Here is a 12,126-nt window from a genome sequence, read left to right as displayed (position 1 = left end):
CTCACTAGGCCCCTGAGGTGACCACATATTTGTCTGGTGAGTAAGGAATGCGGTTACATGCCTTAGACATTAGCTATGACGGAGCACTGGCTCCACAAGAGAGGGAGGGAGTGAGGGAGGAAGAGTGGGAGGTAGGAGGGGAGAGGGGGAGGGCAGGGTCAGAGTCTGAGCTCACGGCAAGTGAGCTCATTCACCCTCCGGGCGAGCGAGCGAGGAGAGAGAGAACAACTACGTCATCCTCTACACAGAGGAGCGGGAGGGAGAGAGAGAGGGAAGCAGGGAGGGAGGGGGAGAAGTGTGAGCGAATGAGAGACGGGGAGAGCGAAACAGCACAACAATAGGGTACTGCTCTTCTGCCTGTGGGCTCACACACACGGAGAGACACTCAGTAGCAGCTACAGACAGACAGACAGACATGTACACTCTTTCCTCTTTCTTCTCTCCATAGTTCTTCCTTTCATTATTCCTCAAAATACTGCTGGACCTCTATGGCTTTGGTAGATATTATAGGAAAAATATGATTCTTGGTGGATTTGAACTGAATGAGTTCTAGAACTGACTTGTGGAACTTGTGGGCAGTACATCTACAGATGTTTGGAAGTAGTTTACTTTCTGGAAGTGGGTTCCGTCCGTTCTCTTGAGTTCGGGGACTAAGGTTCCTTCCCTCCTTGGACTTTGGGATCTGAGTTTGGACTTGGACTTGGTCAACACCAGTGGGAGTAGTGACAGCTGGGACTTTGTAGTGTGGAATTTTAGACCGGACCGGCTTTCCCTCTGAAGTTTTTCGGAACAAGTGATTTGTTTGTTTAGCCGTTCAGCTAACTTTTTCCTGTTGGACTCCATTGGTCTGGACGGCAGTCAGTGTGTTCCAGATCTGAGTGCACTAGAACGCGTGTATGTTGAGCGTGTTGAGGGTGATGCCTCTGGACGTGGTCATAGCCCCGGCTGAGGACTGTTTCTGGCCTGTCCTGCAGGAGTCAGACAGGAGGCTGAAGATCAGAGTCCGCAGGACCAAGGAGGGGAGGGCGCTACGAGGTGTGTACTGACCCAATCTGGGGAGGACTGTCAGTAGGTTAGAAAGAGATGACAGAGAAAGGGAGAGAGAGAGCTCAGCGCTGCAGTACACTGTAAAACATTTCCTGTATAATTGACAGTAAGTTACGGCAGCAATTGGCCAGTGAGTACAGATACTGTAATCCATTTTACGGTACCAATTGTTTTACTGTAATCTAATTTACAGTATTCATGGTAACTTAATGCCAGAGCAATGAAACACAGTACAATACAGTAAAAGTAAGCATTAAACAGTACACATTGTTGTCTACAGTATGTTACTGTAGTTATAAGGGATTATAGCAAGCAGCATGGCTGTAGGCATTTTGAATTGATGAATAATCTATGTTATTTATCGCTTGCACATCTAGAGGCCATAGGTAAATATGGACATAGGTAAATATTCAACCAWTAAAAGATACTTTCTCTGCTACTTTTTTATTTTACCTTTATTTAACCTTACACCTCTGACCTTTTCCCTACATACATTTAGGTGTTAGGGAACTACTGCCACATATCACTTACATGGTACAGGACTCTCACTAACAGGTGCAACAAATATATCCTCTTACAAGGCAAGCCTTAAAATATGTTAATGAGCCAGCAATTCTTTCTCTGGACACATTCATTCTCAACAATGCACCATCATTTACAGCATGCTGCAGTAAATATATATAGCAAAACAGCATGATAGTACTTTATTCTTAAATTGTATCAAATAAAATCAGCAATTGCTAATAGTGAATATTTAATGATATATTACACTATGCCAACTGATATATGGTGTTTTCTATCATTTTCACTTTAAGCCTTAACAAAGGATTGTAAAATATCAATACTACCGGGCAGAACAGATCAAAAGGACATGGCTAGCCACTCAACCTTTAAAGGTCTGTGACTTACTGCCGCTTTGATCTGTTCCCTATATACGTTTAATTGGTAGGGAATCACTACCACATATCACTTAAATTGGTACAGGACTCTCATTAACAGGCACAACATATATAGCCTCTTATAAGACACGCCTCAAAATATGTTAATGGGTGAGAAACAACAATACTGTGCACTAGAGTTCAAAAGGTTTTTGAACTGTATTCTGAATTACAGTAAATCACTGGCAACAATTGGCCAGTAAGTTACTGTAGAGGTTCAGGACAAGGTTTGAAGAATTCCTAAAATACAATATATTACTGTATTCTGCGGGGGTACTCACGGGTACAACAAATAAAGCCTCTTACAAAGCACGGTTTAAAATATGTTAATGAGCCACAGAGTCTTTCCCCGCCCACAACAGTTTTTCACAATGCAACATAATTAATACTGTAAAACACATTTACAGTATTTTACTGTGCATTTTACAGTGTTTGACTGTTGAAATGACACGTCKTAGTGTGCTGTAAAACAAATGTATGGTATTTTACTGTACATTCTACGGTAATCTACTGTATTCAGTTTATACAGTATCAGACTGTTGATTAATACAGTTGCATGGTCCTCCCTAGTGGCGCAGTGGTCTAAGGCACTGCATCACAGTGCTAGCTGTGCCACTAGAGATCCTGGTTTGAGTCCAGGCTCTGTCACAGCCGGCCGTGACCGGGAGACCCATGATGCACCGCACAATTGTCCGGGTTAGTGCTCACGCTCTCTCCACCTGTGGTCATTGACATGTAAAACTATCACAAAGGCCCATTTCTTCTGCCCTCTGTTGCTCTCTCTGGTTCTCCCACTCTATTTTCTCTTTCTCTCTCTTCTGCATCGGCAGTGTGTGAAGCCAGCTATGTTACACCTTTCACACAGCAGAAGATGAAGTGTTACATTTCCAAAATGTGTGTGGTGCACAGTGTGCATTGATATACTGTACAGTTTGTGTATTTCCAACATAACGTGTGTTTGTATGTCTAGCTATATACACAGCAAATGATCCAGTGTTAAATCAACACTGGGACAGTGTCTATACAGGTCCACACTTTTCAGTGTTAAATTAACACTGTGCTTAGTGCTGACACTATTACACTTTGTTAGTGTTAGGGAATTTACACTTAGTGTTACACAATAACACCTCATATAGTATTTTTAACACAATGAAGTGTATATAGTTTGCACCAATGGTGTTATGCAATAACACCTCATATAGTCTTTTTAACCATTACGCAAAGCAGTCTATTGGGTTTAGGACGTTACAATAGTATTTTCACATCTTCATTGCAACATGCTCTTAAGTACTTCCAAAAACATCCAAACTGGTAACCAATATGCTGAAAATGTAGTTACATAATCATGGACCACTTAAACTGGTACAACACTTCCGCTCACGGGTAGATAAAAATAATGTGTTGAAAGTCACGCCCACTTTAAGCCACGCCTCAATATCATTTCCCACTGTGCCTTTCCTTTTCGTGTAAACCGTAGAGTTACTTTCCATGACTGTATTTGTTAGTGACAGAGACATGGTTGTTTTAATTGTTCATTTTTGCTCCTGTAGATGAATGTTACCGTTAAAATTAAACTTTTATGACAATACATTACATATATCATAAGGCCTCACTTTTATGGCCAAGTTTTACCGTAACACAGTGATGTTAAGAACCTCCTGGTTTACAGGCCACATCAGGCCTGCAAGTCACATTTTGCTGGCTTGCAAAGTAATGTGTAGTTCCTTTTGGAATCCAGTCACAGATAGAATATCCAACAGTTGGAATGTATATTCACAGGCAACCTGCTTTCAGAATGACTGTCAAAACCATTTCAGTAATGGGTGCAATACATCTAACTAACTGATTGGATTAGTTTAGAAAAATGTATGTTATTTATCTTTATATAGAATAAGATTAATCAGTCAATCAATGAACATGCAAAAACATAGATATTAAAAACAATCCTAAAAATCAACACTAGGTAACACTGGCCAATTTGCTGTATGTATAGATGTGCTGTAGAGTGTGTATACTGCATCAGAGTATAGTATGCATGTGTTTCAGTGCAGTGAGCTGGTTCAGTGCAGTTAGCCCAACACCTGGTCCTGTTCACACTGCCCATTGCGTGCTCGTATGCATGTGTTCACACCACAGCTTCAAGGCAGATGGGCAGATTAGCCCAGAGAGAGACAAAAATCACACGTTTGTCGTTGCCTGTTGAGAATAGAGGTGTTGTTAATGGTTCTTTTTAGATTGTGTTGCCCTCAGGTTAGCTGCCTAGCTGCTGCAGACCAGCTTCACTACTTACACTCAAACACACATAGTTAAATTATAATGCTACCATAACATATGGATCTAGATTAGCTAACACATGTATTGACATTTACTTTTTCTTAAATATATTGATGTACATACAATTCAGTTTTTTAGCTGCCATGTATACTGAAATAAAACTCAACTCAACAAAAAAGATATGTTAGCCACATGCTAACGCTACCGTACTGACGTATAGATCTTTGTTAGCCACATGCTAAATCTACCGTCACATAAACATAGGCACAAACAGATACTGGTTGCCCTTCAATCCTCTATATTGCAATTGTGGTGTTCTTTGTAACATGCTGATCTAGTGGCTACCCTCAGGCCCCCTGCTGCTGTAGCAGACTCTTTGTGGAGCAGAGTGGAGTGGGGCATGTGTGCAATGATGTCATAGTGGGGAGAGGGAGGGGGGGGACACACACATTGAAATGCTAATGTCCCCTACAGAGCACAGGGGACAGCTGGAGGGGCACAGAGGATGGTGTCATGTCTCTCCCATATGAACGATAGAAGAGAGGGATGGAGGGAGGGCAGTCATTCAGGCAAATCAATGCCCCCGGGATGGAGAAGAGAGGGAGAGTGTGCGTGTGTGTGTGCATGTGTGTGTTCCCCTCCATTAAGGCATAATGCAGCTGAAAGCCTCACACACCCATGCAACCACACACACACACACACACACACACACACACACACACACACACACACACACACACACACACACACACACACACAAACACACAGAGAGGGGTCTAGTATTGAGGGCCAGTCAATAGGACCAACAGCGTAATGTTACAGACAGGCTCTCTCTCTCTCTCTCTCTGTTCAGTCAATATCTCAGTGATTTCAGGCCATATAAACAGACCTTGTATCATAACTCACCAATTCTGGTTAGAGCTTTGGGCCAGTAACCGCAAGGTTGCTGGATCGAATCCCCAAGCCTACAAGGTAAAAATCTGTCGTTCTGCCCCTGAACAAGGCAGTTAACCCATTGTTCCCTGGTAGCCCGTCATTGCAAATCAGAATTTGTTCTTAACTGACTTGCCTAGTTAAATAAAGGATAAATTCACCAGAAGACAGTGTTTGTAGTAATGGAGGATGTGATTTGTGTTGGTGAAAAAGCATTTCTGCTTTCCAAATTATGGCAACAAACAATCCATGTGTTTCTGTGTCGAGCAGGGATCATTTGTCCTCATGAACTTGCACAAGCTTTCCATTTCTTTCTACAATACATTGATATATGTTGATATACACTTCTTGTAAACTTGTTTCTCTATGAAATTCATTCATATGTGGCGCATTTTTAGATTGTATTGATTTGTGTACATTACCCTACTTCTCCCCATTGAGTGCCCTGTGGAGGGAGAGAAGGAAAGATAAAAAGGGGAGAGAGAGACCATTCGGTAAACGAGGGAGGGCCCGGCCGCTCCGAGAGAGGAGAGAACAAAACACATTATATAAGCTGCGGAGTGTTGGGACAGTGGAGATGGGATGTGGGGGGGAATAGGAAGTCTGTGCTGGCTGGTGGGCCCATTGTGACGCCCTCTTTCCAGTGAGTTGTTTACCATGCATAGACTGAAAGGTGGATGGCTACTCAACAACCAGGGTCAGTTTGGCTATTCAGTTCATAATGGTGAAGGTGAGACTGTGGGGAAYGGGCAACTGGTCCAAGAACAGTTGTTTTGAAACTAAAAGGAGCAGGAGCTTCAAACGACAGGCTTTTTTCAGTTTGAGCTGCACTTGCTTGACCTAATTGCAGGCGTTGGGTCACTTAGTTGGGTTGTTTTCTTGAAAAACTGCTGGGTTATTGTTGCTGGGTTATAGACAGGTCGGTTGTTTAGCAAGAAAACCAACGCGTGCGCAACTAGGTGGCATAACAGACGGGGTTGGCTTCGATTATTGACAATATGTAAGCTATATTTAGTCTCCAGTGTTTATTGAAAACATAAATACATTTCCACAATGAGGACTTGTTGCCTCTCAAATACATTGTTTAAAAAAAATATATATATTTAACCTTTATTTAACTAGGCAAGTCAGTTAAAGAACAAATTCTTATTTACAATGACGGCCTACAGCGGCCAAACCCGGACGACGCTGGGCCAATTGTGCGCCGCCCTATGGGACTCCCAATCACGCCGGTTGTCAGGGTCTGTAGTGACGCCTCAAGCACTGAGATGCAGTGCTTTAGACATTGTTACAATTATTGGTTTGCTAGCTAGCAAATTTGAGCCATATTAACATTAACATGAAATCATTCAAAACAAGACATGATATCAAGAACCAGATGAAAGGAGCTGAAACGAGCCACCTACGATTCCCCACATGGCAGCTTCTTGTTATTGTTGTTAGCTATCTGGCCATCCAGAATCACAACAACACACTGACTTCTGCCCCATGGAAGCATGTGCATCGTTTTGGTGATGTTGTCAGATAATCCATCTATCGGTGCTGTGAGATCTGAAGACGAGTTGTAGTTTAGTAGGGGCGTGGCATTCAGATAGTTATAGCCAACCTTGAGAATAAATGTCATTCCTGTTCATCTGTTCTGTTGCATAGTTATCACATGTTAAGGTTGAACATTAAATTCTGTAGCTTCAATGACGCTTATGGAAATGTATGAGTTCCCTAAAACCCAAGTAAATTCCATTGTGGGGATATATTAAGTCATATACCCTACTAGACAATAAGGTATATAAATAATTGCATTACTCTTTATCAAACTAATTTACATTTTCACATTACATTCTAAATAAGCAGTGTCAACAAATGTTGGCACATGCATCCACACCAGCAAGTCTGTGGAGGTCTGCAGGGCTTCCATGTCGTTTGGAGGGGGTGAGCCAGAGCTTGGTGGAGTCCCGCGTTGAAAAGGGTCTCTGGCTCCCCCTGTACAGCAGCAATGTTCTTGGCAAGACCTCCCCTGGATACTGAGGATACACAGGATACTGAGGGGGGGGGGGCTTCCTTGCATTTGTCTCTAGTGGCAGTGGTCTCTGACTGTAGTGCCGGACACACGACAGCCACTGGTCGAGAGAGGCTCCTGGGTGGTTATCCAGGATATACCTATGCACCGGCTTGGCCAAGCAGTACAGACCAAACTTTGCAAGATGTTGGCGCGATGTAACCATTTGTGCCCAACCCTACACAGAGGTTTAACAAGATCCCATTTGAACACCGATACTCTGGTTTTCAAAGTAAAAAATGGATTGTGCCATTTGAGTGTGTGACCTCAAGACAATGCTGCATTTGTCCCCTCTGGCTGCCTGCGATGCCCCTTTCCATACCCCAACAACACAGCCTGAAGCCCAGTCCATGAGCAAGCCGCAACGCACTGCTCCTACCACCAGGTGGTGCCAAGATCTGTCCCTCCATCAGCTTCTTTGTCTGGAGTGGGATCAAACACAAAGGAGAGAGGAAAAAACACATAATAAATGGCAATAATACGTTTTCAAGGATCAGGGTCAGGAGACGCCCATTCTCATACCCCAACAACAACGTGGAGCCCAGTCACCAAGCGTGCCACCTGTCACTTCTATCACCTCCTCTCCACTTTTCTGAACCTCAATCAACCTTTTGTGATTCGGGGATGTGCATGGGTGGAGGCCACAAGAATGGTCTGAAGAGACAGTAGGTTTGGGGTGTTTTCAGGGAAAGTGATGTTGTTTAATAAGGAAAGTGTTAGGGGAGCTTGAGAGGAAGACTCTTGGTCTAGTCTCAGAGGAACCAACCTCCCAACCTGCCCTCCCAGCACACCAACTTCTGTAATTCCTGCCTCCATTTCCTCACCTGCAACTTCCACCGCATCAACAATAATGACCAACCCCTGCTCAGTTCTCACTACACCAGAGCCACCCTTGGGTGCCTTTTGAGTACACTTGGTGGCAATCTCTGTAGAGAAAAGCCTCATCACAGAGATTAAACTTTCTGCGGTTCCAGCAGTCCAAGGAGTGGCCCAGTCCCCTGCACACCACTCGCTCTCCACACTTCCTAAATAAGTTGTAGGAAGCCCTGGTTCTCTCCCAACACCGTTACAGAGGGCAGATGTAAGCCCCCAAACCCTTATAGATCTGCTCTTTGTTGGATTGGAATTCGCCAGCTGCAATTCCAGATGGCTTCAGCATCTCTTACTTTTTTAGGTGCACCTGTCACTTTACAATTTCTATTCAGCCAAAAGCATGTGTCTTCCCCACTCACTGTTTCTTTGAACATTCTGATGACCACCACCTTAGTAGTGGCCTCCTCCGACAATTTCTCCACAGTGAACAGATCAAACTTAGCTTTTTTGTTTTCATACCTGGTCTAGAACTCTTTCAACAAAGCTGCTGTCTGGAAATTCACATCGAACCTATATGCTAAAGGCAACCCAAGAATGCAGTTTATAACACCTGGATTGAATTTAAGGGTATTTTGCAAGAACCTTCTGGAGAAGTCCAATCTGAACAAATCCAGTGTTTTCCCATCTTTAAGTTTCAAGAGAAACCGCACACTGTGGTGCTTCCTCGTGCCTAGCTTGGGGTCTGACATGATGCAGGCCCACTATGAATAACCAAATGTCTTAGAAGGTACAACGAGCTGAAAAGGGGTTAGGCTATACTAGGCTAAAAGGCTAGTAGGCTATGGCTAGCAGGATGAGGAGGCTAGCAGGCCGAGGTTCGCCATCTTGCAAGCTATCAACAAAGCTATCAACAAAGCTATCAACAAACTAAACTAAAGCAAACCAGCAAAACTAGCCGGCCAGCACGCTAAATCTAAAATAGATCATAGCTGACAAACAATTAACTATAGTGAGGATACAGGAGAGCTAAGAACAGAGAAGGCTAGTAGGTGAGCAACCCAGCGGTTAAGCTAGACAGCAATTAGCAAGCTAGCAGGCTAGAAAACTAACAAACAACACAACTAACAGCTGCCAACACTTAGATACCTTGACAAGAAAGCTAAAGCTGGCTAGACAAAAAGGAGAACAGGAAGAAAGGTTGACGCAAAGAGAGAGAACAGTAAGCTAACACAAGCTGAGGGGCAAGTTAGCCAACTGCTAGCAGGCTAGACTAGCCAGAAAGCTAATTAGCAAGCTAGCCAGCCAAAAAGCCACCCCAGCTAAAAGTTAACAAACAATTTGCTATACCGGGCCACCCTACACAACCATAAGCAACTAGAGCCAAAAACTGAGAAAGCTACCACAAGTTAACAAGAACTAAACATACTAACAAAAGTAAAGACATAAGGAAAAGCAAAGACCCAGAGTGCCCATGCCACACCTGGGCTCTCTCTTCCAACAGCCTGGTTTCAAAAAGACAAGAATCAATAACACAAAAGTAAATCTGAAGAATGTGTGTATATATATATATATATAGGACATTTATTCTCATGGTTGGCCAATAACATCTAGCTGAAAGCCAAGTCCCTAATAAGCCACGCCTCCTAAAAAGAACCTAAGGATTACACTAAAAAAAGACCCAGCTGCTAGGTCAACATAGCATGAAAGTAAAAAATACCCAATTGATGGTTAAATTAACCTATGTTTGGTTAATCCCAACAACCCAACATGTTGGGTTATTCACGCAACCTAACTGGCTGGGTCAAAATAACCCAACGTGCTCTGTCCACTGTCTGTTTTTAGCCCATAATTATTTTTGAGTGTTTTGTGCATCCCAAAATGGCACCCTATTCCCTATGTAGTGCACTACTTTTGACCAGAACCCGATGGGCCCTGATCAATAGTAGTGCACTACATAGTGAATAGGGTGCCATTTTGGGACGCAGACCTGGTGTCTGACTGTGTTTGGTCATAAGACTAAAGGTGATCTCAGCGCTTACAGACAGTTGACTTTCTGATGTCATCTCATCAGACAGCTGGGCCTCAGTATGTGACAGGGTATTTTCAGTGATGTGTGTGTTTGGATTGAAATGGAGAGATGTGTCATCCGGTGCTTTTGGGGGATGTGAGTGCATGTCTCTCTGGGTACTTTCTGAGTGTGAGTGTCTATGCGTGCGTGTGTGTGTGTGTATGAGGGCACAATATATGTGCGTGCCCTTGGTGGGTTTTTCCATAGTGACAGCACCCCGGGGACAATAGAAACAACAGTCAACCACATCATCCCAAGTTTGTTGCCATAGCAACATTAACTCTGAAGGCCAGGTTAGCAGCGACGGTGACGGGGAGATTGTGTGTTATCAGTGGTGACTAAGAACACAGCACAGGACCACTGTACACTTTTGGACATCCCAGTGGTGTGTGTGATGATGGGTGTTGACCCAATGTTACTGAAACGCTATAGGCCTCAATAGACCCATGCAGGCACACAATCCTGACTCCTCATTTCTGCTCTCTGTACCTGAGGAGAGGAAGGGAGGTTCTCAGAATATCCCATGCTGACCCTGTCCTCTCAACAACTCTCCTGTAATGAAAAGGGACATGTCACTTAAGTGATGTGTTTTTTTCCTGTTTATGTAGCGTTGTAGTGTGTGAATAAAGACCTTTACAWATGGAGGAAGGGTTTAGAATGAGGAATATATCATAGACTCCTGCTGAAACAAAGTGTGCTAATTGAGGAAAGAGGGACTCCCTTAGTAATAACAAGAGCCACTCTTTCTGTCTTTCTCTTTCACTCACTCACTCTCTTTCTTCATTTATTTATTTATTTATCTTTCTCTGCCTGTCTGCTGCATGTGGAGAGGTGATGTCATCTTTCTGCCGGTTGCCATTAATAGCTGGATACGGGCAGGCCCTCCTCTCCTCTATCCTCTCTTCTCTTCTCCTCTCTCCTCCTCTCCTCCTTTCCTCTCTGATCCTCTGCTCTCTGGTCTTAAAGGGACAGGCACCAGATATAGCCGTCTGTCTGTCTGCCTTTCTGTCTATCTGTCTGTTGGTCAGAATACACTCTGCTCTCGCTGACTCCACCACGACCCATATTCAGCCCAGCAGATTTTGCTCTGTGTTCAGACCCATATCCACTGTAGGTTAAGCTGAGGTTACAGGGCCAGTTATATATATTGACTGTAACTGAGGTTACAAGGCAGTTATATATTACTATAACCTGAGGTTACAGAGCCAGTTATTATTACTATAACCTGAGGTTACAGAAGCCAGTTATTATTACTAGAAACTGAGGTTACAAGGCCAGTTATATATTACTAGAACTGAGGTTACAGGGCCAGTTATATATTACTATAACCTGAGATTACAGGGCCAGTGTATATATATTACTATAACCTGAGGTTACAGGCCAGTTATATATTACTATAACCTGAGGTTACAGGACCAGTTATATATTACTAGAAACTGAGGTTACGAGACCAGTTATATATTACTAGAAACTGAGGTTACAGAGCCAGTTATATATTACTAGAAGAAACTGAGGTTACAATGCCAGTTATATATTACTATAACCTGAGGTTACAGAGCCAGTTATATATTACTATAAACTGAGGTTACAGGGCCAGTTATATATTACTAGAAACTGAGGTTACAGACGCAGTTATATATTACTAGAAACTGAGGTTACAGGGCAGTTATATATTACTATAACTGAGGTTACAGGGCCAGTTATATATTACTATAACCTGAGGTTACAGAGCCAGTATATATTACTAGAAACTGAGGTTACAGGGCCAGTTATATATTACTAGAAACTGAGGTTACAGGGCCAGTTATATATATACTAGAAACTGGAGTTACAAGCCAGTTATATATTACTAGAAACTGAGGTGTTACAGGCCAGTTATATTATTACTAGAAACTGAGGTTACAGGGCCAGTTATGATATTACTAGAAACTGAGGTTACAGGCCAGTTATATATTACTGAGAAACTGAGTTACACGCCAGTTATATATTCTAGAAAC

At 43.0% G+C, this 12,126-nt stretch overlaps 1 protein-coding gene across 2 annotated transcripts in view; it reads left to right on the top strand.

Moving 5' to 3' along the window:
* The window catches only part of LOC111971971 (dual specificity protein phosphatase 8-like), a 94,751-nt gene that overhangs the window by 74,479 nt on the left and 8,146 nt on the right, over nt 1-12,126 (top strand). Inside the window, exon 1 of one of the 2 annotated variants that reach the window (XM_023998766.2) lies at nt 353-1,035. The exons of the other annotated variant lie outside the window; for it this stretch is intronic. Coding sequence (XP_023854534.1) covers nt 897-1,035 — 139 coding nt within the window. The 5' untranslated portion in view covers nt 353-896. Of the gene's footprint in view, nt 1-352; nt 1,036-12,126 lie in introns of those variants that run through there. 2 annotated transcript variants of the gene reach the window in all.

The sequence above is a fragment of the Salvelinus sp. IW2-2015 genome, linkage group LG13, assembly GCF_002910315.2.
Source record: "Salvelinus sp. IW2-2015 linkage group LG13, ASM291031v2, whole genome shotgun sequence".
Classification (NCBI taxonomy): domain Eukaryota; kingdom Metazoa; phylum Chordata; class Actinopteri; order Salmoniformes; family Salmonidae; genus Salvelinus; species Salvelinus sp. IW2-2015.
The sequence above is the reverse complement of the archived record's forward strand: the minus strand, read 5'-3'. Positions and strand labels throughout refer to the sequence as shown.